The following is a 26,210-nucleotide window of genomic DNA, read 5'->3' as shown; positions in this document are numbered from 1 at the left end:
GGTAGAGATTGATACAATGAATGATACATAGATTACTGAACAAAGAAAAACAGTTTTTTTCTTAGAATGTCATTTATTTGGAAGTGTATTGATCTGTCTTTAATGCAATGAATGAGTGGGTGGCATGATTCAACATTCTTTCAACATGTAATGTTATACCATGACATTGTTGAACACTCGTTTCTGATTGTCTTGAAGGGCATTCTAGAGCGTGCATTATTTCCCTATAAAGCATGGTATATCTGCAGGGTAGAATTCAATGGCTATAGTTCATTTTTACATGTTTTATGTTTGAGTTGCTTTTGAAAGCAACATTAGAATTGAAAACATTGTTGAATTCGATTTTCATAATAGCAAGCTAGGACTGATGATTTGGTTAGCCAAATCTGTTTGTTCAATCCAATACCAGTACAGTGACAACATTATAATTAACAAGACATCTCGTCAATCCTGCTTAGCATCATTCCTCAGACCTGAAGGAATCTCAGAGTAACCTTTCCTGCACTTGAATGAGGTTGGGTCACAGGTGTATCCATATTCACAGCAATGCTGGCCATCCGCACAGCACGTGCCCTAAAAAAAGAAATAGGTCTCAGAACATGATAGTAACATCAAATCTGCATTATATTGCACATGATCTTAATGTCATTAAAACATGTCACACTGCTCTGTATATGCATTACAGATTATATTTTCATTATGCTAATAAACATGCAACGTTGATACTACTACTTTATCAAATGATAGCTCAGTGGTATTTAAGAACAGTTTTATCAAATCCCCTCTAAACCCTGTCTCCATCAGTTTCAGTATATTTACCAGTGGGAATGGGCAGCAGTCCCATTTGCCAGTCAGTCCCTTGCAGCAGCTGGTTCCAGAAGGGCAGTAGAATTTTGTGTCACAGCGAATGACTCCAGCCTGTGGGGTGCTGTCTGAGGCCTGAACAAGTGCTGTCCACGGAACCTGCTAAAATAACAGAAAACCACACCATCAATGTCATACTCTTAGGTTCAAATGTAATAGCGTACCAGTGTTCAGGAAATATTTCTCTATTCATTATTTTTTATGGCCATAAGTTGGGCATCAAGAAGGCCTTTGACTTTTACAGAAAGGTCTGCAAACTGGAAAACAAGGTCCACGATCAGGTACCAAAATATGCATCACAGGCAACCAATGCGTGTGCCCTTTGATGCATATTGTGGTAACCTCATATGCGCTGAATACCTGTTGTGGGATCTTTGCTCGCACGCAGCTCTCTAAACACAAGGTCTTTTAACTGAAACATTGGTTGTGTCATCCAACGGTGAAGGAAACAACAGTACTATTATGCTGGTTTCTTTTCCCTGTCTTTACAACCGTTGTGCTGCTGAGAATCCCATTTACTAGGGATGTCAAATTGCCTGGTTTCAACTGCTACAGTTGTTGGCATGACAAACAGATCTGGGACCAGGCTACAAATTGCCCTTGTGTGAACCCTGGTTACTCACATGGGTAACTGGACAGCAGGCGTATCCTTCTTTAGTCAAACAGCAAGTTGATTGATCAGAGCAGACCTTCCCATCAGGGCAGGTGATGTAGCAAGAGGCAGTCCCTGCCACCACTAACACCAATGCAGCTATGTTCAACATCTAAAGGATTGAGAATAAACAAAGAATTTAGAGGCTTTTTGGAGTAGATTGAGTTCTAAATGTATTTTATGAAGATTTTTTTAATAGTACATAATCTAAGATGTTTACTTGATCATCACAAGCTAGGGGAATTTCCAACAATATATCTTACCGTATATGATTGAAAGGAAACTCAGACACAGTCACAGCACTAATATGAGTGTCTTAGTTCACTTTCAGTTTCACATGCATCTAAATTCAGAAGATTTCAACTTTGACTAAAATTTGAAAAATGTAATGAATTTGTTGTTTACTAATTCTCCTTAGTTTGTGATGGAGTGATTTCTAATTTCATTGTTTAATATTAAATTATTTCTCCTTTTTAAAATCTCACTTACCCTGTCGTTAGTCTCAGCTCAGGGATTTAAACACTTCCTGTCATGGGGTTTCACACAGCACAATGGGGTGACAGACTCCTTAACAGAAATGCTGCTCTGTACACATTAGGTTTGATACTCCCACTTTTAATAATGAGGAAGTAACTTTCCTTATGAACAGAAACTTATGTCAATGACGAATCCAGAAGTAGTTTGCCAATAGCATCAGCTGGCTTTATAGACCCTTTGTTAATCATTATGTGAGTCTTATGTGAGTCTGCATGTACATCAATGCAATGATCACAGTGCCTTACAGCTCAAACTTCATAAAGGACTTAAATATTCCTTCCCCTTTAGTCTTTGATACCAATCTTTCCCATGACACACTCTTCACTCCTCACTGACCGCTCCCCACAGTGATCGTACGTACATTTCCCAACCAGAAGCCATGGATTACAGGCAACATCTGCACCGAGCTAAAGGCTAGAGCTGCTGCTTTCAAGGACCGGGACACTAATCCGGATGCTTATAAGATATCCCTCTATGCCATCAGATGAACCATCAAACAGGCAAAGTGTCAATACAGGACTAAAATTGAATCCTAATACACCGGCTCTGACGCTCGTTGGATGTGGCAGGGTTTGGAAAAATATTAAGTACTACAAAGGGAAACCCACTTTACATACACCTTAGCCAAATACATTTCACAATTCCTGACATTTAATCAGAGTAAAAATTCCCTGTCTTAGGTCAATTGGGATCTCCACTTTATTTTAAGAATGTGAAATGTCAGAATAATAGCAGAGAGAATGATTTATTTCAGTGTTTATTTCTTTCATCACATTCCCAGTGGGTCAGAAGTTTACATACACTCAATTAGTATTTGGTAGCACTGCCTTTAAACTTGTTATGGCTGCAATCCCGCTATCGGGATCGATATGACAACTACCAGTGAAAATAGAGGGCGCCAAATTCAAACCACAAAAATCTGTTTTATATAATTTTAAAGGTAATCTTGTTAATCCCACCAAAGTGTCCGATCTCAAATATGCTTTTCAGCAAAAGCACTACAAACGATTATGTTAGGTCTCCACCAAACCACAATAAGCACAGACATTTTCCAGCGAAATATAGCATTCACAATAAGCAGAAATAGAGATAAAATGAATCACTAACCTTGAATTATCTTCATCATATGGCACTCATAGGACTTCGTGTGACACAATACATGCATATTTATATAAAAAAATCTGAGTTTACATTGGCCTATTAGATTCACTAGTTCCAAAAACATCAAGTGATTTTGCATAGCCACATCGTTTCAACAGAAATACTCATCATAAATGTAGATGATAATACAAGTTATACACATGGAATTATAGATATACCTCTCCTTAATGCAACCGCTGTGTCAAATTTCAAAAAAAGTTTACAGAAAAAGCAACCCATGCAATTATCTGAGACGGAGCTCAGAACATTAGCCAAATTAGCCGCCATGTTGGAGTCAACAGAAACCAGAAAATACATGATAAATGTTTCCTTACCTTTGATGAACTTCATCAGAATGCAGTCATAGGAATCCCAGGTCCACAATAAATGCTTGATTTGTTCGAAAATTTCTGTTATTTATGTCCAATTAGCTACTTTGATTAGCGCGTTTGGTAAACAATTCCAAAGTCACAAAGCGCGTCCACTGTAACGTGACGAAATGTCCAAAAGTTCCGTAACAGTCAGTAGAAACATGTCAAACGATGTACTGAATCAATCTTTAGAATGTTGTTTACATATATCTTGAATAACATTTCAACCGGAGAATTAGAATGACTTCAGATGACCGGTGGAACGCAGGTCCTTCCCCTGTGAACGCGCATAGTGAAAGCATGGTCAACTCGTGGCAGTGGTGACTATTTCCTGTCTCATTCGACCCCACTTCACATTGGAGTCATCAGACAAACTTCTATTGACTGTTGACATCTAGTGGAAGGCGTAGGAAGTGAAAACACATCCATATCTCACTGTAATTTCAATGAGCGCTTGGTTGAAAATCTGCCACCCCCAGAAAAAATCCAAACAGGAAGTGGAATTTCTCAGATTTTTGCCTGCAATATGAGTTGTGTTATACTCACAGACATAATTCAAACAGTTTTAGAAACTTCAGAGTGTTTTCCATCCAATACTAATAAAAATATGCATATATTAGCAACTGAGGCTGAGGAGCTGGCCGTTTACAATGGGCACCTTTTCATCCAAGCTACTCAATACTGCACCTACAGCTATAAAAAGTTAACTTGGGTCAAATGGCTAGCTTTCCACAAGCTTCCCACAATAAGTTGGGTGAATTTTGGCCCATTCCTCCTGACAGAGCTGGTGTAACTGAGTCAGGTTTGTAGGCCTCCTTGCTCACACACGCTTTTTCAGTTCTGCCTGCAAATTTTCTTCCGGATTTAGGTCAGGGCTTTGTGATGACCACTCCAATACGTTGACTTTGTTGTCCTTAAGCCAACTTTGGAAGTATGCTTCGGGTCATTGTCCATTTGGAAGACCCATTTGCAACCAAGCTTTAACTTCCTGAATGATGTCTTGAGATGTTGCTTCAATATATCCACATACTTTTCCTACCTCATGATGCCATCTATTTTGTGAAGTGCACCAGTCCCTCTTGCAGCAAAGCACCCCCACAACATGATGCTGCCACCCCAGTGCTTCACGGTTGGGATGGTGATCTTCGGCTTGCAATCCTCCCCCTTTTTCATCCAAACATAACAATGGTCATTATGGCCAAACAGTTCTATTTTTGTTTCATCAGACCAGAGGACATTTTGGAGCAGTGGCTTCTTCCTTGCTGAGCGGCTTTTCAGGTTATGTCGATATAGGACTCGTTTTACTGTGGATATAGATACTTTTGTACCTGTTTTCTCCAGCATCTTCACAAGGGCCTTTGCTGTTGTTCTGAGATTGATTTGCACTTTTCGCTCTAAAGTACATTTATCTCTAGGAGACAGAGCGTGTCTCCTTCCTGAGCAATATGACAGCTGCGTGGTCCCATGGTGTTTACAGTGCTGTGATAAAGTATTTGCCCCCTTCCTGATTTCTTATTGTTTTGCACATTTGTCACACTTAAATGGTTCAGATCAAACAATTTTGAATATTACACAAAGATAACCCAAGTAAACACAAAATGCAGTTAAGTGATCATTTTATTTATTAAGGGAAAAAAGCTATCCGAACCTTCATGGCCCTATGTGAAAAAGTAATTGCCCCCTAAACCTAATAACTGGTTGTGCCACCCTCAGCAGCAACAACTGCTATGAAGCATTTGCGATAACTGGCTACTGGCACATCGCTATGGAGGAATTTTGGCCCACTCTTCTTTGCAGAATTGTTTTAATTCAGCCACATTGGAGGGTGTAAGCTTGTTTTACTTATGTAAAAAAAAACTGCATGGCCTCAAAGTGCTAATTTGATATCATGGATGGTCAGTCCTTGCATCAAAAGCTCCGTCTATGAATTTGAGTGGTGTCACATGTTCGTCATAAGGAGTAGACCAAGATGCAGCGTGGTATGTTTCCATCCTTTCTTTTGGAAACGAAAACTTCAAAGGCCAAAACAACAACCGAAACGTGCCGCTAGACTAGTGCTCACAGTCAACAATACATAGACAAGATCCCACAAAGCACAATAGGAAAATGGCTACCTAAATATGATCCCCAATCAGAGACAACGATAAACAGCTGCCTCTGATTGGGAACCATATCAGGCCAACATAGACATACAATTCCCCTAGATAACACACCCTAAATCACATCCCGACAAGTGGTTACATTTCTCCAGGCCCATCCCTCAACCTTTCACCAAAATATAGGCAGGCGGACATTATTGTTTCAAATACAGATTAGCCCTTTAATGCCCACCCCCCTGAGATTTAATTACCTCCATTCCGCAACTGTTACAGTGCCTTCAGAATTCAGAATGGCTTAAAATGTGGTTATTTCTCACCCATGTACACACACGATACCCCATAATGACAAAGCGAAAACATGTTTATAGATTTTTGGGGAAATTGATTGAAAATGAAATACAGAAATATCTCAATTACATAAGTATTCACACCCCTGAGTCAATACACGCCAGAATCACCTTTGGCAGCTGTGAGTCTTTAAGACACGTGTCAAACACATTCCACAGGGCCGAGTTTCTGCAGGTTTTCGCTCCACCCATGTACTTGATTGAATTAAGGTCACTAATTAGTAAGGAACTCCCCCTCACCTGGTGGTCTAGGTCTGAATTGAATGGAAAAACAAAAAACCTGCAGATGCTAATCGGCTCTCTGTGGAATGTGTTTGACACCCCTGCTCTAAGAGCTTTGCACACCTGGATTGTACAATATTTGCACATTCTTTCTAAGTTTCAAGCTCTGTCACTATGTTGTTGATCATTGCTAGACAGCCATTTTCAAGTCATGCCATAGATTTTCAAGCCGATTTAAGTCAAAACTGTAACTAGGCCACTCAGGAACATTCAATGTCATCTTGGTGAGCTTCTCCAATGTATATTTGGTCTTGTGTTTTAGGTTATTGTCCTGCTGAATGGTGAATTTGTCTCCCAGTGTCTATTGCAAAGCAGACGACCAGGTTTTCTCCTAGGATTTTGCCTGTGCTTAGCTCTATTCCATTCATTTTTATCAACAACAAAAAACCTCCCTGGTCCTTGCTGGTGACAAGCATACCCATAACATGATGCATGCTTGAAAATATGTGGTATTCAGTGATGTGTTGGATTTTCCCCAAACATAACACTTTGTATTTAGGACACAAAGTTCCTTTCTTTGCAGGTTTACTTTAGTGCCTTAATGCAACAGGGATATTTGTATTCTGTACAGGCTTCCTTCTTTTCACTCTATCATTTAGGTTAGTATTGTGAAGTAACTACAATGTTGTTGATCCATCCTCCTATCACAGGCAATAAACTCTGTAACGGTTTTAAAGTCACAATTTTCTTGCTCTCCGGCAACGGAGTTAGGAAGGACGCCTGTATCGTTGTAGTGACAGGGTGTATTGATACACCATCCAAAGTGTAATTAATAACTTCATGCTCAAAATGGATATTCAATGTCTGCTTTATCCATCTACCAATAGGTGCCCTTCTATGCAAGGCTTTGGAAACCCTCCCTGGTCATTGTGGTTGAATCTGTGTTTGAAATTAACTGCCCGACTAAGGGACCTTACAGATAATTGTATGTGTGGAGTAGATGAGGTAGTCATTCAAAAATCATGTTAAACACTACTATTGCACACAGAGTCCATGCAACTCTTGAACTTATTTAGGCTTGCCATTACAAAGGGGTTGAATACTTGACTTAAATTATTCCACTTTGATTTTATGGGGTATTATTGTAGGCCAGTGACACAAAATCTCAATGAAATCATTTTAAATTCAGGAATAACACCACAAAATACAGAAAAAGTCAAGGAGTGTGAATACTTTCTGAAGGAACTGTATATTTTATGACCCTAGCCAAATGTTGCATTGGCATACTTTACCAGTCAAAGGTTTGGACACACCTACTCATTCCAGGGTTTTTCTTTATTTTTACTATTTTCCACATCAAAACTATGAAATAACACATATGGAATCATGTAGGAACCAAAAACGTGTTAAACAAATCTAAATAGATTTTATATTCTTCAAAGTAGCCACCCTTTGCCTTGATGACAGCTTTGCCCACTCTTGGCATTCTTTGAGTTCCCACATATGCTGAGCTCTTGTTGGCTGCTTTTCCTTCACTCTGCGGTCCAACTCATCCAAACCATCTCAATTGGGTTGAGGTTGGATGGTTGTGGAGGCCAGGTCATCTGATGCAGAACTCCATCACTCTCCTTCTTGGTCAAATAGCCCTTACACAGCCTGGAGGTGTGTTGGGTCATTGTCCTGTTGAAAAACAAATGACAGTCCTACTAAGCGCCAACCAGATGGGATGGTGTAATGCTGCAGAATGCTGTGGTAGCCATGCTGGTTAAGTGTCCCTTGAATTCTAAATCAATCACAGTGTCACCAGTAAAGCACCCCCACACCATCACACCTGCAATCCGTTCACCTACTCTGTCTCACAAATACACAGCTGTGGAATCAAACATCTAAAATTTGGACAAACCAAAGGACAGATGTCCATTGCTCATGTTTTTTGGCCCAAGCAAGTCTCTTATTATTGATGTCCTTTAGTGTTGGTTTCTTTGCAGCAATTCGACCATGAAGACCTGATTCACGCAGTCTCCTCTGAACAGTTGATGTTGGAGATGTGTCTGTTACTTGAACTCTGAAGCATTTATTTGGGCTGCAATTTCTGAGGCCATTGGCTGACCTTCATGTTTTAAAGTAATGATGGTATGTCGTTCCTCTGATTTTTTGAGCTGTACTTGGCATAATATGGACTTGGTCATTCACAGTGGCGTAAAGTACTTAAGTAAAAAATACTTTAAAGTACTATTTAAGTAGGTTTTGGGGCATCTGTACTTTACTACTTATATTTTGCAAACTTTTACTGTAAAACATTCCTAAAGAAAAGTGTTCTTTTTACATTTTGACAGGGAAATGGTCCAATTCACACACTTATCAGAACATCCCTGGTCATCCCTACTGCCTCTGATCTGGCAGACTAACTAAACACAATACTTCATTTGTAAATTGTCTGAATGTGCCACCACTACCTTGTCACAACACAATTGATTGGCTCAAACACATTAAAGGAGGAAATAAATTCCAAATTAATTTAACAAGGCACATCTGTTAATTGAAATGCATTCCAGGTGACTACCTCAAAGCTGGTTGAGAGAATGCCAAGAGTGTGCAAAGCTGTCAAGACAAAGGGTGGCTACTTTGAAGAATCTCAAAAATATATATTTTTTTGGTTACATGATTCCATATGTGGTACTTCCTAGTTTTGATGTCTTCACTATTATTCTACAATGTGGAAAAAAGTAAAAAGAAAAACCCTGGAATGAGTAGGTGTGTCTAAACCTTTGACTGGTAGCGTACATTAAGTCATACATTGAGACTTCCTTATTAAAATTGTACAGTTTTTCATGATGCGTCCTGGATGATAAGTATAAATGTGAATCATTCATCCACTAAAAATAATATTATCATGGCTAAAACATTAACACTTAAATAATGAAACCAGATTCATTTATAAATATCATTCATAGTTGTATAACATTTAACAGATTGTCCCTTGTGATTATGACCATTTGACTTATATTTTTATAATCCCTATTTATATGAGGATGGCAAGAGAAGTGACCATCATATCAGATGACCCGCATCATGGCACCAGCATAAAAGTCCCAAAATTACCTCATTGTGTAGCTAGCGATGCAGTTTTAGAAAGATGTGATTGTCAAGTAAAAATTATACATAGAAGGCCAGCAGGGTGTACAAAATGAAAGTACATTTTCATAGGCACATTTTTCAGTTCGGCGTCACTTGACAACTTGTGGTTTTCTTATTGATGTTTATTTAAATTGAATAAAAACTCTGCTAAAAAAAAACAAACATGTTTTCACAGATGGTTTGATTCTAGTTCACCGGTCCTTATGTTGCTTTCAAGACAACTGTGAACTCGGAAAATAAACGAGGCCAAATCATGACGTCTGATTTTTAGGTCGGAAAGTCTGTTCTAGAAATATGTCCGAGTTTCCGACTTGGAATTCCGAGTTGGATGACCGTTCAAACCGATTTTCCCCCAGTCGGAGCTTGTTTTATTCCCCCAGGTTCCCAGTTGTTTTGAAAGCGGGATTAGTTTAATACTCTCAAGCCAGCAGTTCCCATAGTGCACCAACTACCCCAGTCATGGGAGGCAGCCCAGGTGGGATTCGTTGGTAGTTGGAAGGCAGAAGCTCTCTACTAGTGGAAAGAGCCACCACTCTGCATCAGAAGAGGTTTTTTTTCTTCTGCTTCTTTTTCCTCTTCTTCTTTGATTTGTCCTGTTAACATTTACAACAGTTAGACAGGGAAGTGTTAGGCTTCCATTCTGTTCTTATATACAATCTGTGCAGAAAAATATATTCACCAGGCAGTATTGTATTACATGACAAAATGTAATACATTATTACAAATGTTTTACTTTTTATCCCATTTTTCATGATTAGGATCTTGCTTCATTGCTGCAACTCCCCAACCGGCTCAGGAAAGGCAAAGGTCAAGTCATGCATCCTCCAAAACATGACCCCGCCAAACCGCTCGTTTAACCCGGAAGCCAGCTGCACCAAAGTGTTGGAGGAAACACTATTCAACTGACAACCGAAGTCCGCTTGCAGGTGCCCCGGCCCGCCACAAGGAGTCACCAGAGGATGATGAGACAAGTCCACTAGGAGGAGATGCACTGCAGTACTTAATGCAGCTGGTGGCCACACCAGATACTGACTGTTACTTTTGATTTTGACCCTTTGTTCAGGGACGCATTATTCAATTTCTGTTAGTCACATGTCTGTGGAACTTGTTCAGTTTATGTCTCAGTTGTTGAATCTTGTTATGTTCATACAAATATTTACACGTTAAGTATGCTGAAAATGGGCCTTCTGGGTGGCGCAGTGGTCTAGGGTAGCTGTGCCACCAGAGATTCTGGGTTTGAGCCCAGGCTCTGTCGCAGCCCGCCGCGACCGGGAGGCCCATGGGGCGGCGCACAATTGGCCCAGCGTTGGCCGGGTTAGGGAGGGTTTGGCCGGCAGGGATGTCCTTGTCTCATCGCGCACTAGCGACTCCTGTGGCGGGGCGGGCGCAGTGCACGCTGACCAGGTCACCCGGCATAGTGTTACATTTACATTTACATTTAAGTCATTTAGCAGACGCTCTTATCCAGAGCTACTTCACATTGGTGCGGCTGGCTTCCGGGCATTGTGTCAAGAGGCAGTGCGGCTTGGTTGGGTTGTGTTTCAGAGGACGCATGGCTCTCGACTGTCGCCTCTCCCGAGTCCATAGGGGAGTTGCAGCGATGTGACAAGACTAACTACCAATTGGATACCAGGAAATTGGGGAGAACAAAGGGGTTATTTTTACTGAAAATAAAAGCAGTTGACAGTGAGAGGACGTTTCTCTATTTGCTGAGATATATTTTTTACATCATTTTACACCATTAAACACCAGTAAACATCTGTCTGGCAAAAATAAAAGGCAGTGGCCGTCATCATCGAGGTTACTGTATGCTTGACTGACTTAAAATCACCTACTGCTGTCATTTTGTCTTTCTCCTTCTCTTCACTACTTCTCTTTCTCTTCTTGGGTTCACCCTACAGGAGACATTGCAAAAATGTACAAAACCACAATGGCTGGGAAATTCCTGTGACAGCTTTCTAACATCCAATCAAATAGTATTTCACAATGATATAGGATACAAAACAGTTCCCGCAACTATGGATGACCTACAGTGTGCCCTGGAGCAAAAGGATTTAAATCATATACAGTGGGGCAAAAAATAAGTATCTGAATTATACTTATTTTCCATCATAATTTGCAAATAAACTCATTAAAATCCTACAATGTGATTTTCTGGATTTTTCCCCCTCATTTTGTCTGTCATGGTTGAAGTGTACCTATGATGAAAATGACAGGCCTCTCATCATTCTAAGTGGGACAACTTGCACAATTGGTGGCTGACTAAATACTTTTCTGCCCCACTGTATGCAGTCATCTAAATCAATACATAACACATTTTCATTAAACATGGCAAATGAAGAGTAAAGACACTTACAACCTCCATGTCGGAGTCAGCGGACAACTCTGAGGAGGAGTCTTTACGACTTCGCTCAGCTTTCCTCTTCTTCCTGCGGCTCTTCTCACCCTGAAGGGCAAACATTTACAGGCCTCAGTTCCCTGCAGCCCGGCAAGTTCATGTACAGCTCAGCATGTTCAAACACACATTCAGGCAGAAATACACGAAATAGAAGGACTAACAGCCAGATAACTGTTGTTTCTCTTTCTCATATTTTGTCTTCTCCATCTTCTTGGAGAGAAACAAAATGAGGAAAGTAGACCTTTCTTGCATAGAAAAACATTTAGAGTTAGTGAAGAACTCATGTAAAAACATTTTTTTTTAAAGAGTTAAAGATTGCAAATGAATGAACTGAAATCAAACCATGGCTGAACAAACAGAAACACAATGATGGTGAGGGCTAAGATAAAGATGGAACGTTGAGAAGTGAATGTTGAATAGTGCACACCAACCAAAACATAAGGTCTAGACCAGAAGTATCCAGATGGATTTGATTCAAATACATTACTAAGAGTGCAGAAATGTCAAACTAAAATGACTTATTTCATTAAGTAAGGAAAGAGGTGCAATATTCTCCATATCAAACTAACCTTGCCGTCGGGCTCCAATTCTACAGTAGAGTCATCCGATGCTTTCTTAGAGGACCTCTTTTTCCTTTTGGTGCTCTTTTCATTCTGACCACACAGACATCAGATAAAAACAAGTAGTTACAGTAGGACAATAATGTTTCTCAATATTCATGTACCAACCAAATGAAAATAGTTCCAGGACATTTCATTCACAGTACTTCACACAGCTCTTTGTGCCCGCCATAGAAATATCATTACGTCTAATGAATTATATTCCTATGGTGCCCATAGGGTGACATAGGGTAAACGGTAGGACAAGCTGACAGACTTGTCACCAACATCTATGGCACATACCTCGTCTTCAGAGTCTGAGGAAGAGCTGCTAGAGGAATCAGAACTTGATGAGGAGGATGAAGGAGAGGAATGCTTGACCAAACACAATGAAAGCAGAGCTCATTAGATCAGAAGACAGTGGCTGACACAAAAATATATTAGTGGAAAGCTTCCATTTTTAAAGGGCAGATAAAACTACCGCAGTATGTCTACCACCAGTCTTCAACAAAACATTGAAGACAGCTTTCCTCACCCTGTTGGATTTCTTTCCTTTCCTTCCTTTCTCGCTCTTCTTTTTCTAAACACAAAACAAATATTTGGTGTGAGGGGTAGATACAGTAAAACAAAATGGTTGTATTCAAATGTTAAACATGGATGGAACTGGAAGCTTACCTCTTTCTCCTTGTATTTGTCAACACCACCTAGTAACTTCTCTCTGTTCTTCGCCAGCTCCTTCTTCCAATTCTATAAAAAGCAAATAGCAATGTTTTATGTAAGCTAAATATAAAAACACTGAATTTGTACAGTATAATAAGTCAAATAAAGAAGACACATTTGAACAATACCGAGTTCATTTGGTCCTCAAAGTCCGCCAGGGCTCTGGAGCCTTTCTTCTTCCTGTCTATGATCTCCTTCACCTCTTCCCTGATGACAGAAGAAAAACCATCATCACTCAACAATGGATCACAACTGATGGCCTTCCGCTGAAGGCCCATTCTGCTAACTGCGGCCTGCTAGCTACCTAGAGCTACTTGGAACCCTACTAATCCACGACTGGTCTATCGACGTCGCCGCACGAAGAGGCAAAAACAGACTTACCTCCATCGCGACGTCCCCCAAAAGCCCTTCTGATAACTTGCCTGCCCCGGTCTGCGAACTGCTAGCTTGCCTGCCCCGGTCTGCTAACTGCTAGCTTGCCTGCCGACCTTGCTTGCCCCGGTCTGCTAACTGCTAGCTTGCTTGCCCCGGTCTGCTAACTGCTAGCTTGCTTGCCCCGGTCTGCTAACTGCTAGCTTGCTTGCCCCGGTCTGCTAACTGCTAGCTTGCTTGCCCCGGTCTGCTAACTGCTAGCTTGCTTGCCCCGGTCTGCTAACTGCTAGCTTGCTTGCCCCGGTCTGCTAACTGCTAGCTTGCTTGCCCCGGTCTGCTAACTGCTAGCTTGCTTGCCCCGGTCTGCTAACTGCTAGCCCCGGTCTGCTAACTGCTAGCTTGCTTGCCCCGGTCTGCTAACTGCTAGCCCCGGTCTGCTAACTGTTGATGAATAGCTATATGAGAAACGAGACCAAGTTGAGACTCTGGACAAGGCGGATATGGTATAGTAAAGGCCGTTTATTCAAACGTAATGATATCTGGCAAAACGTGCTGCACGGCCTCTTTTCGTCTAGTTCTTATGGAACCATCAGAAAAAAGAGAGCGAGAAACATGATGGGCAGTCCATTTTATACATTGAAATGACATATGTAGATTCTGGTAGTCCTGGCTTCTGGTAGGTTGCTTGTAGGTGATTGACAGTCCCCTCCAGCCTGGTGTCCGTATCCCATTGGCTCTTGACAGAGTTCTTTGTCTTTGGAGCCCATCCCGAAGTGGGTCGAGTGTGTGTGTGTTTAGGAATTTCAGTGTTTACGTTATCTTGGTCAGCCCCCCCCGTACGGGGTTGTATCAGTGCGGTTAGTATCTACAGAAGGACAGGGGAAGGTTTATGACACAGTGTGCAAGCTATTTTATCATTCTTAGGCCACAGGCAGACAACAGTCAGTGAATGCGTTATTACATGTGTTAATATGTTACTACATAACTGCTAGCTTGCTTGCCCCGGTCTGCTAACTGCTAGCTTGCTTGCCCCGGTCTGCTAACTGCTAGCTTGCTTGCCCCGGTCTGCTAACTGCTAGCTTGCTTGCCCCGGCCTGCTAACTGTCTGAATCGCCATGTCCCCAGCCAGCCCAACCACTCACTTGACCCATATGTTCACTTGGCTACGTATGCCTCTCTAATATCAATATGCCTCATCCATTACGGTCTTATTTCACCGTAGAGCCTCTAGCCCTGCTCAATATGCGTTAACCAACCATGTTGTTCCACCTCCTACATATGCGATGACATCACCTGGTTTAAACTTCTCTAGAGACTATATCTATCTCATCATTACTCAACGCCTAGGTTTACCTCCAATGTACTCACATCCTACCTTACCTTTGTCTGTACACTATGCCTTGAATCCATGCTATCGTTCCCAGAAACCTGCTCCTTATACTCTCTGTTCCGAACGTGCTAGACGGCCAATTCGTATAGCCTTTAGCCGTACCCTTATCCTACTTCTCCTCTGGTGACGTAGAGGTTAATCTAGGTCCTGCAGTGACTAGCTCTACTCCTACTCCCCAGGTGATCTCATTTGTTGACTTCTGTAACCATAAAAGCCTTGGTTTCATGCCCGTTAACATTAGAAGCCTAGTCCCGAAGCTTGTTTTACTCACTGCTTTAGCACACTCTGCCAACCCGGATGTCTTAGCCATGTCTGAATCCTGGCTTAGGAAGACCACACCAAAAACCCTAAAAATCGCCATTCCTAACGATAACATTTTCCGCCAAGATAAAACTGCCAAGGGAGGCGGTGTTGCAATCTACTGCAAAGATAGAACTCTGCAGAGTTCTGTCTTACTATTCAGGTCTGTACCCAAACAATTTGAGCTTCTACTTTAAAAATTCACCTTTCCAGAAACAAGTCTCTCACTGTTGCCGACCACTATAGACCCCAAATCCGTAAACACGGGCACCCTCATAGATATGTTCCTAACTAACGCGCCCTCCAAATACACCTCTGCTGTTTTCAATCAAGATCTCAGCCTCATTGCCTGCATCCGTAATGGGTCTGCGACCAAACCGCATCACTGTCAAACGCTCCCTAAAACACTTCTGCGAGCAGGCCTTTCTAATCGACCTGGCCGGGGTATCCTGGAATGACATTGACCTCATCCGGTCAGTAGAGGATGCCTGGTTAATCTTTAAAAGTGCCTTCCTCACCATCTTAAATAAGCATGCCCCATTCAACAAATGTAGAACTTGAAATAGATATAGTCCTTGGTTCGCTCCAGACCTGTCTGCCCTTGACCAGCACAAAAACATCCTGTGGCGTTCTGCATTAGCATCGAATAGCCCCCGTGATATGCAACTTTTCAAGTAAGTTAGGAACAAATATACACAGGCAGTTTGAAAAAGCAAGCCGTAGCTTTCCTAACAGAAATTTGCATCCTGTAGTACAAACTCAAAAAAGTTCTGGGACACTAATGTCCATGGAGAATAAGAGCACCTCCTCCCAGCTGCCCACTGCTCTGAGGCTAGGAAACATTGTTACCACTGATAAATCCACTATAATTGAGAATTTCAATGAACATTTCTCTACGGCTGGCCATGCTTTCCACTTGGCTACCCCTTCCCCGGTCAACTGCCCGGCACCCTCCATAGCAACCCGCCAAAGCCCCCACTATTTCTCCTTCACCCAAATCTAGATAGCTGATGTTCTGAAAGAGCTGTATGTTTTGTTTATTCCATGTGTAACTCTGTGTTGTTGTATGTGTCTAATTGCTATGCTGTATCTTGGCCAGGTCGCAGTTGCAAATGAGAACTTGTTCTCAACTAGCCTACCTGGTTAAATAAAGGTGAAATAAAATGTAGGCCTAGGCCCAAACATTCACAAGGGCATGGCCACAATTTCTTGTGATTTGCAGGGAGCATTTCACACTGTGTAGCCTAGTATTACAAGAAAGCAATGCTTTATCACCCCGATTTACACACATAGAAGGTAATAGGGATCCACCATATACCCGTGGACACTCTTCAGCAGTATTAATGACGGATGTTCAACTCACCAGTTGTATAACCTGGAGAGCTTTTTAGGCACAACGCCTGAGTCCTTACGTGTCATCTTAATGCTTACCATGTTGGCCGTGGTCTGCTCAGGTAATCCTGGATAGAGGGTCCTGCATTGGGTGTGGGTCCATTGGCACGTGATGCAGCTATTGGATTCACATAAGACTAAAAACACAGAGGGAGGCAGTCAGACCAGACATCTCAACATTGACAACTGGCTACCATCCCCAAAACACACCTTTCCAAACAAACAGCACATCGACATTCTGTGTGTTCCTGGCATAGACAATAACACTAGCTAGACAGGAATTGGAAAGGGTGCGTTCGTAAATTAACTGTGGAGTGCCAGAGTGCGTTCAGCGTGCACACTGGACGCTCTGGCCAAGGAGTAGTGTTGATCTGTGCGTTCTGAGCTCAACCGCACCCAAGCGAACTGGCAAAAGTTGGCTAGTTTGCTAGCTACTTCCAGACAAATTAAATAACACCTTACTGAAAATGTTACTCGCCCTAGCAGAGCTGGTTAGTGCCTTTATGTTATCATGAGGGTTAGTGACACATTTATGGCAACAATTTTGTTCAATTTCTTTTGCCGACGTTTACTTACCCCAGTCATAACAAAGTTAATGGTGTTTGTAAATACCTCAATTATTCCGCGGCTTCTGGCACTCAAACTAAAAGTGCTGTGAAAGTCGAAGATTTACGAACGAACCATCACTTGTATTATCTTGGTACGATCAGTAACTTTTATTAGGGTCAAACAAGTTCAAGGCGGTCAATGACAACTTTATGGCCTTCCCGTAAAAATATATGTTTACAAATTCATACAGTAAATTAGTAGCAGATAGTTCGAGTTCATCAATTCACTAACTACTGTAACAGTAGTTTATTCGTCCGCGTTCTTTGGATTATGTTAACAGACAGGATGTGTTAGCTATCTACCTATATTATTATAAACATAAACTGACATTTCGACCTAAATAGATAGGTTTAATTCTCTTCTGGCACGGATATCGGTCCTTCTGGTTAGTTACCTGCTATTCTGTATCTGCCAGGTTAGTTTGCCTAGTTAGTTAGCTATATTCGTTCGATAAACATATTGTAGTTATTTTAACATACGCTTTGTGCATCTTTGATATGGTTTAATTGAAATTCAATTTGCCTGCACACTTAGCTACAATAACTAGCTTAGATGGCCTAGCTAACATTTTTCAGTGCCCGCTTTTAGCTATAGCCAACACGTTTGTTTTCATGCATACCATTAATCGTAAAAAGCTAAAGATCCACACAACTTGGATTATTTAACACATTGCTCACCACTCTCTTGTCCCTCTTCCCCATTTCGGTAGATTTAGCCTACGACCGCGCTAATATCAATCAATCCACAAAAAAAAGTTAGATGAACTTAAAGAGGTTACGTAGCTGGTTTCCACACTAGGTAACACAACCACAAAGTCAGATGCCACAGAGTCAAAATTGTCTACAACAATTTTTGCTTTTTGGTCTTAATTTAAGGCTAGGGTAAGGTATACGGTTAGTATTGTGGTTGGGTTTTAAATCCGATTTGAACCAAATAAATAGCAGAATGGGCGGAGTTGAGCCATAATTATGACTTTGTGGCTGTTTTAACTAGTGACGACCGGTCTCTGACGACGGACACAGACATGCAGTACAATCACAGATAGAACAACGAGACAGATATTTTAGCGGATGTACTTGGTGTTTCCATGGTAGTGAGAGGAAGCCGACTGGCAGGCAGTGGGAGAAGATGGAACGAGATTGAGTTTGGCCGACGTTCTGCAATTTTCTCATCGATGAAACATTTGATCTCAATACAGTTTTCTGTTCCCTAAACTAGAATATGTTATGAAAAGAGTGGACTAAGTTTAGTAGACTTTACTCTTTGCAAAAGTTTTTAAAAATCGCGATGTTTAGGAGTGCAAATGCGAATTGAGTTATTACACACGCGCACTTCATTAAGTAAGCGTTCCCTAAACGGAAATATGCAGATGATGCTTCGACGCGCCAATAGGATCTTGCTAGTTCGTGCTTGGCTCTGCCCACCTCCTTGCTTGTTCTGCCCACTATACTAATTTTGTTCCCATCGGGTCGGCTGTCGTCTATCTTGGTTTAGTAAAACATCCTTGATTACAATCAAAGACCACAGTACATTATTTCGTACAGTTGCGCTAAAGAAATGACTGCCTCATAGCGGTAAATAAATAAATAAATACAAACACCATCATAAAAAACACAGGTAGAAATGTACCTTTATAAAATAACAGAAATTGTGTTGTTAAGATTATACACAATAATGCCAGTGGAAACACATTTAACACACAAAATATTTACCAAAATAAAAATGTCAGGTAGTTGTGAATACAATAGCAGAAACTTTAAATTGCTACATACACTTTGATAACTTACTGATGCGTCATAATATTTTTTAATAAAGTTTTGCGAGAATTACTACATAGCAGCAAAATCAGCTTCGGGGAAACCTAAAATATATACTTTTTTTAATAGAAATATCCCCCATCCCTCCAAGAGAGAATAGTGCCAAACTATGTTACCTAAAAATGTGGTTCTTGGCAACACTATCATAATCGCAAAAACGGGCATTGAGAAAATTAGGATTCATGCTTATGCATCAACAACCTGCTTCAGACCAGCTTTGAATCACAATTTATTAAATGCATTTTATTTTAAAAGTGGTACTGTACAAATGTAAGGGCAGACTACATAATGGACATAGACTAGACATGATGTTATGTAGCAAGACCAATAATTCGCTAGAAAAGTAATAATATGGCGAAAATGGTGACCATCAATGTCGATTCCCCCAAAACCAGTAGCTGTTTCACCTGAAAAACACATATCATCATTGTATTGTACACCAAATATAATTTCAACAGAGAACACCACTAATAATAGAGAAACACAAGATAAGTAATCTGCACAAACAGCACCTCATGAACAAGTAGCTATAATTGAAAAAACACTAATGCCTAAATCCTTTAAATCAAGATAAGGGTTTCATTGGATTCATTGAGCATGTCCTTTTACAACAACCAATAAAACACCCGTAGCTGAAGTACAGAAGACACCACAATAAGAACTGGGTAGGCTTATCCTATGCTTACTGCAGATAGGGTGATCTGCATTTACTGGGGATATCAGCTTGCTATCAGTGCTTGGTCTCGCTGGATTCGTCCCAAATGGTAACATATATATACAGTAGTGCCCTACTTTTGACCACAGCTCTATGGGCCCAAGTCAAAAGAAGAACACTAGGGAATAGTGAGCCATCTGGGTTTCAGACTCGGACTAAGGACCCTACTCAGGCAGCACGTAGAGGAACTACTCTGAAGTTAGGAACTCAGAATCACACCTGAACTGACAGAAAGCATACTTATAATAACACTTCTTAAACGTGATATATTGTGTCTATTTAAAAATAAGACCATCTGGTGGTAATTAAATAAGCAGTAGTGAGAGAAGTAAATTTAAATGTTTATGAATAATAAAATGTGTTACGTTATACTATATCATGCGTTGTTGTTTTGATATGCAGTATAGAAGAGATTAGTTTACAATGTTAAATGTATGAATGCTGGCCTTGGGTCTGAACCCCGCCCTGTGTAACTGGGTCCTAGACTTCATGACGGGCCGACCCCAAGTGGTGAAATTAGGGAACAACACCTACACCACACTGATCCTCAACAAGGGGGCCCCACAGTGGTGCGTGCTCAGCCGCCTCCTGTACTCCCTGTTCACTCCTGACTGCATTGCCATGCACGTTGCCAACTAAGTTTGCTGACGATACAACAGTGGTAGGCCTGATTAACAACAACAATGAGACAGCCGACAGGGAGGAGGTGACAGTCCTGGCCAAGGTCACTGACGACCTGAAATGTTCACTCCACACTGACAGCAGTGCGTCTTCATCCTCAGGAGGCTAAATAAATTTGGTTTGGCCCCTAAGTCCCTCACAAACTTCTACAGATGCACCATCGAGAGCATTCTGTCGGGCTGTATCTCTGCCTGGTACGGTAACTGAGAGTGGTGTGGTCAGCCCAATGCATCACCGGGGTCACATTGCCTGCCCTCCAGGACATCTACAGCACCTGGTGTCAAAGGAAGGCCAAGAATATAATCAAAAACCCCAGCCACCGAGCCACGGCCTGTTCACCCTTCTACCATCTAGAAGGCGTAGACAGTACAGGTGCATCAAAGCTAGGACAGAGAGACTGAAACACAGCTTCTATCTCCAGGCCATCAGACTGTTAAACAGTCACCACTAGCTGGCCTCCACCCCCCAGTACCCTGTCCTGAACCTTGGTCACGGTTTCTAGCCGGCTACCACCCGCTACTTTACCCTGCACCTTAGAGACTGCTGCCCTATATACATACAGTTGAAGTCGGAAGTTTACATTCACTTAGGTTGGAGTCATTAAAACTCGTTTTTCAACCACTCCACACATTTCTTGTTAACAAACTATAGTTTTGACAAGTCGGTTAGGACATCTACTTTGTGCATGACACAAGTAATTTTTCCAACAATTGTTTACAGATTGTTTCACTTATAATTCACTGTATCACAATTTTAGTGGGTCAGAAGTTCACATACACTAAGTTGACTGTGCCTTTAAACAGCTTGAAAAAATAAATAAAAATGATGTCTTTAGAAGCTTCTGATAGGGTAATTGACATAATTTGAGTCAATTGGAGTTGTACCTGTGGATTTATTTCAAGGTCTACCTTCAAACTCAGTGCTTCTTTGCTTGACATCATGGGAAAATCCAAATAAATCAGCAAGACCTCAGATTTTTTTTTTGCAGACCTTCACAAGTCTGGTTCATCCTTGGGAGCAATTTCCAAATACCTGAAGGTACCACGTTCATCTGTACAAACAATAGTATGCAAGTATAAACACCATGGGAGGATGCAGCCGTCATACCGCTCAGGAAGGAGATGCGTCCTGTCTCCTACAGATGAATGTACTTTGATACGAAAAGTGCAAATCAATCCCAGAACAATAGCAAAGGACCGTGTGAAGATGCTGGAGGAAACAGGTACAAAAGTATCTATATCCACAGTAAAACAAGTCCTATGTTGACATAACATGAAAGGGCGCTCAGCAAGGAAGAAGCCACGGCTCCAAAACTGCCATAAAAAAGCCAGACTACAGTTTGCAACTGCACATGGGGACAAAGATCGTACTTTTTGGAGAAATGTCCTCTGGTCTGATGAAACAAAAATAGAACAGTTTGGCCATAATGACCATCGTTATGTTTCGTTATGTTTAGAGGAAAAATGGGGAGGCTTGCAAGCCGAAGAATACCATCCCAACCGTGAAGCATGGGGGTGGCAGCATCATGTTGTGGGGGTGCTTTGCTGCAGGGGGGACTGGTGCACTTCACAAAATAGATGGCATCATGAGGGAGGAAAAGTATGTGGATATATTGAAGCAACATCTCAAGACATCAGTTAAAGTTAAAGCTTGGTCGCAAATGGGTCTTCCAAATAGACAATGACCCCAAGCATACTTCCAAAGTTGTGGCAAAATGGCGTAAGGACAACAAAGTCAACGTATTGGAGTGGCCATCACAAAGCCCTGACCTCAATCCTATAGAAAATTTGCGGGCAGAAATGAAAAAGCATGTGTGAGCAAGGAGGCCTACAAACCTGGCTCAGTTACACCAGCTCTGTCAGGAGGAATGGGCCAAAATTCACCCAACTTATTGTGGGAAGCTTGTGGAAGGCTACCCGAAATGTTTGACCCAATTTAAACAATTTAAAGGCCATGCTACCAAATTCAAATTGAGTGTATGTAAACTTCTGACCCACTGGGAATGTGATGAAAGTAATAAAAGTGGAAATAAATCATTCTCTCTACTATTATTCTGACATTTCACATTCTTAAACTAAAGTGGTGAACCTAACTGACCTAAGACAGGGAATTTTTACTTGGATTAAATGTCAGGAATTAGGCTAAAATCTGAGTTTAAATGTATTTGGCTAAGGTGTATGTAAACTTCCGACTTCAACTGTAGACATGGAACACTGGTCACTTTAATATTTTACATCCTGTTTTGCACACTTCATATGTATATACTGTATTCCAGTCAAGGCTCATCCTATATAACTACTGTACACACCTTTTCTATTCCTATACTGTCCATACTGTCTATACACACGAAAACATTAGGAACACTTTCAGAATATTGAGTTGCACCCCCCTTTGCCCTCGGGGCATGGACTCTACAAGGTGTCGAAAGCGTTCCACAGGGATGCTGGTCCATGTTGACTCCAATGCTTCCCACAGTTGTGTCAAGTTGACAGGATGTCCTTTGGGTGGTGGACCATGCTTGATACACGGCAGCGTAGCCTAGTGGTTAGAGCGCTGGACCAGTAACCCAAATGTAAAATAGAAACATACACATTCTTTACAGATTGTACATCAGAAACTATCACAGGAAAATGTGCTTTTTCAGCATTTTTCACAGCTTCACCTGTTAACATTTAAATACCACAACAAAATATCCATACATTCCACAGCTTAATACAACCCAATTCAATATTAATCACAATATTATTTTGTTATTTGCATGAATCCCAAATAAGAACGCTCAAATATACAAAGCATATTTTTTATTCAAATGGTGCAACATGAAGCAATCACCACTGATGGCATTTATTCATGTAAACATAATGCCCATTACCTCCATATCATCATTTTAAATGAAGTTACCATGTCACATGTGGACATTTCAAATACATTTGTGGCCTTTACTTTCATCCTTGGAGCTTAGAAAATGTGCTAAAATACTAAATGCTTCAGTACTGTTCATTGGCTAAAGGGTATTTGCAATACAGAGCTATCATAGGTGCATTTCTGCAATCATAGGAAATCTATGGCAGACCCCATGTAGGTGGCTGTAGAAAAGTCAACTTTTATTATTTTATATTACATAGACAAAAGTATTCCTGTCCCATGTTTTAAGTTACAAATGACCAATAAACCTCTTAAATCAAATAAAAACATACATTGATCGCTTCAAGTTGATATAATGTAGACTACAATGATGACAGTCTACTTATTAGGGCAGTTGACGTTGAACTGACCGATAGCAAGAAAGCTTGACAATCCCTATTTCTAGAGAGTTGTAATATGAAGTCTGCAATGTATCCACCAATGGCATGAATCATCTGACAGGACAGAGATGAGGGCAAAACAACTCTACATCTACATGGAGAGGGGAGCTCAGTCCAAAATTCTTTCATGTGTTTTTTTATTTTTATCATGTATTAGATTAAACCATATGCGCCCCGACACTGAAAAACAAGTAAGATATCAAACATACTGTATCATAGCAAACGTGTAGTTGGATTCACACAGTCAGGAATTCTGTAATGATTATAGAAGCACAATCATGTTGTAGCATTAACATCATCCAATGAAACAGTTGATCAATTAACATCATCCAATGAAACAGTTGATCCATTAACATCATCCAATGAAACAGTTGATCAATTAACATCATCCAATGAGACAGGTGATCAATCAACATCATCCAATGAAACAGTTGAGCCATTAACATCATCCAATGAAACAGTTGACCCGTTAACATCATCCAATGAAACAGTTGAGCCATTAACATCATCCAATGAAACAGTTGAGCCATTAACATCATCCAATGAAACAGTTGATGCAGTCTAATCATGAATGTACAAAGTGTGTCAGAATGATTTCTGATTTGATTTCTAATAAGATCCTGAGTGTATTTGTGTGCTAGCAGCACTAGATATACCAGAGGGAAAGTTATGGTCTAGATGTATTGCTGTGCAGTAAGAAGTTTTACAAACAAACTATTTTCCTTGACTAGTTCCAATCCCACAGAGGGAGCAACTCTGAAAGCACTCTAGCTAGTCATATTGAATCAAAGTGAGCATAATACTACGTAGGGTATTAAAACAACCATTCTTAACACAGAACAGCTGTGTGTTTCAACATGAACCCCTATATGTTTCTATGTAACCCTTACAGACTCAGTCTAAATGAAGCAGGTACAATGTTGAACCTCCTCTGAATCCGACGTATCAGCATGCCTTTTCTCTCTAAAAAAATCTCCCAACAAAGAACATTTCACTGACCCACACCTGCACTGACCTTACTACTATCCTGCTACACATGTCAGTGTGCTGGATATGCAAGTAAAACCAGCATTCACGACTACTGACAGTATTAGTGCAGTTTCTAGCTCTATACCATTCTACATGCCTCATATTGTCAAACCTTTCCTCCCTTGGATATTACCTTGTATTCTTTCTAGATCTTACCAGAGATTTACATTTAAATCCCCACATGTTGTTAAAGTCCAATAAAATTAAGACAAAATAGAAAATAAGACATCAACTGTCAATAACTTTAAAATTAAGTTAGGAAATACAGAATCATGCTTTTATGCCAAATGTAATTGCGCTGAATAGTGCGTACGTCGACCTTATTCTCATTCAACAGTCACTTTACTATGCCCTGTGCATCAGGTCATACATAGAGTCTCGAATGGAGTCAATCAGATTTCATTACAGTTTATGACACTGATGTACGGATGCCATAAGAGGAACTCAAAGTGACATATTTTCAGTCTTTCCTGTTCGCACCAGGCAAAGTCTTATAAGATGAAGCCCATCAGAAATCCTGCTCTGGCCTGCAGTAACACAGGACAACCTGTAGGTGGCAGTGATATCAAAACACACATGTTTGTTTGGACCAGAAGTAGCACTAGGCAGTGTGTGAGGTCCTCCTGCATTGGATTAAAATGTGTGTGTGCGTGTGTCATCTCTCTCGGTTGTTGTGAAGGTGAGCTCCAGGTGAGGTTCATGCCGACCTACCCTTGATGCTTGGTGTTCCCCCACCGAGGAGCCTCTTCTCAAGCTAAGGAAGGAGAGACAAGAGGCAGCAGCTCCTGGACATCCAGAGGTTCTCTCCTGGTGGCAGTACATCTCAGCTTCAGGGGTCCTTCCATTGTTTAAACTTTTTTTTATAAAAGTATCCTAAAAAGCAGCATTCAAATTGGTAAATTGTGGAAGACAGCACGGTTGCCTTTTGGAATCAAATGTCTCTGTTTATTGCTCTCTTTCTCAGTCTTTGTGTCCATCCCTCTCTTTCTCTCCCTCTCTGTCAGGCCAGTCCAGTCCTGGGCCAGGGGGCTGTCAGGCAGCTCTCTCCTCCAGGGTGGGCTTGTTGCTGCCGATGGGCTGGGCGTACACACTCTTAGTGTCACTATCCACACTCTGGAAGTAGGGGTGGGTCAGAGCAGCAAATGCTGATATCCTTCTGGAGGGATTAAAAGCCAGGAATTGCTGCACGGAGAAAACAAATATTATTATTATAACATTTTCCTTAACAAAAAGAAAAGTGTGAGTTTCATTCCTTTCAGACAAATCCATTTGAAACAGTATGTACTGTATTTTGAGTGTGTGTGTGTGTCTGATACTCACGAGTAAAAGGGATTTCCCCAGCTCATCCATGTCAGGGACAAGTTCTCCGATTGGCTGAGGGGGTCGTGGGGAGAAGGCACTCTGTGGTAGGGCTACTTCCTGGGGCCAGTCCTCCACCGAGGGAACCCCGACCACACTGAAGGATCATCATCATCATCGTCGTCATCATTACCGTCATCATCATAATAACGTT

The 26,210-nt window shown here is 41.1% G+C and overlaps 3 protein-coding genes across 9 annotated transcripts in view; all 3 read right to left on the bottom strand.

The window, feature by feature from the left end:
* Positions 1 to 53: 53 nt before the first annotated feature.
* Positions 54 to 2,694, bottom strand: LOC115123678 (progranulin-like). Of its 2 annotated transcripts, none has more exons than XM_029653027.2 (4): positions 2,006 to 2,694; positions 1,488 to 1,628; positions 820 to 966; positions 54 to 573 (listed from the first exon to the last, which is right to left on the bottom strand). In XM_029653027.2, the coding sequence occupies exons 2-4, from the start codon at positions 1,626 to 1,628 to the stop codon at positions 445 to 447; spliced, it is 417 nt and encodes a 138-aa protein (XP_029508887.2). In that variant the 5' UTR covers positions 2,006 to 2,694; the 3' UTR covers positions 54 to 444. The 2 variants fall into 2 exon arrangements, with proteins under 2 accessions (XP_029508887.2, XP_029508888.2); XM_029653028.2 differs by having other exon boundaries at positions 820 to 963.
* Positions 2,695 to 5,163: 2,469 nt separating this feature from the next.
* On the bottom strand, positions 5,164 to 18,417 carry fam133b (family with sequence similarity 133 member B). 6 transcript variants are annotated; one of them, XM_065017988.1, is made up of 10 exons: positions 18,227 to 18,417; positions 16,581 to 16,678; positions 13,216 to 13,294; positions 13,043 to 13,114; positions 12,903 to 12,947; positions 12,671 to 12,742; positions 12,338 to 12,421; positions 11,730 to 11,816; positions 11,192 to 11,265; positions 5,164 to 9,963 (listed from the first exon to the last, which is right to left on the bottom strand). In XM_065017988.1, exons 1-10 carry the CDS (start codon positions 18,320 to 18,322, stop codon positions 9,828 to 9,830), a joined length of 843 nt encoding a protein of 280 aa, XP_064874060.1. In that variant the 5' UTR covers positions 18,323 to 18,417; the 3' UTR covers positions 5,164 to 9,827. The 6 variants fall into 6 exon arrangements, with proteins under 6 accessions (XP_064874060.1, XP_064874062.1, XP_064874059.1 ...); XM_065017990.1 differs by having other exon boundaries at positions 11,206 to 11,265; XM_065017987.1 differs by having other exon boundaries at positions 11,727 to 11,816; positions 18,227 to 18,410.
* Positions 18,418 to 23,149: 4,732 nt separating this feature from the next.
* Positions 23,150 to 26,210, bottom strand: part of cdk6 (cyclin dependent kinase 6) — a 158,986-nt gene continuing 155,925 nt past the window's right edge. Inside the window, exons 7-8 of the mRNA XM_065017986.1 lie at positions 26,018 to 26,153; positions 23,150 to 25,879 (exon numbers count right to left, since the gene is read on the bottom strand). Of these exons, the coding sequence (XP_064874058.1) occupies positions 25,730 to 25,879; positions 26,018 to 26,153 (286 nt within the window). The 3' untranslated portion in view covers positions 23,150 to 25,729. The remainder of the gene's footprint in view (positions 25,880 to 26,017; positions 26,154 to 26,210) is intronic.

This window comes from Oncorhynchus nerka, linkage group LG4, assembly GCF_034236695.1.
Source record: "Oncorhynchus nerka isolate Pitt River linkage group LG4, Oner_Uvic_2.0, whole genome shotgun sequence".
Lineage (NCBI taxonomy): Eukaryota > Metazoa > Chordata > Actinopteri > Salmoniformes > Salmonidae > Oncorhynchus > Oncorhynchus nerka.
Note: the sequence above shows the minus strand (reverse complement) of the source record. Positions and strands in the feature narration are given on the sequence as shown.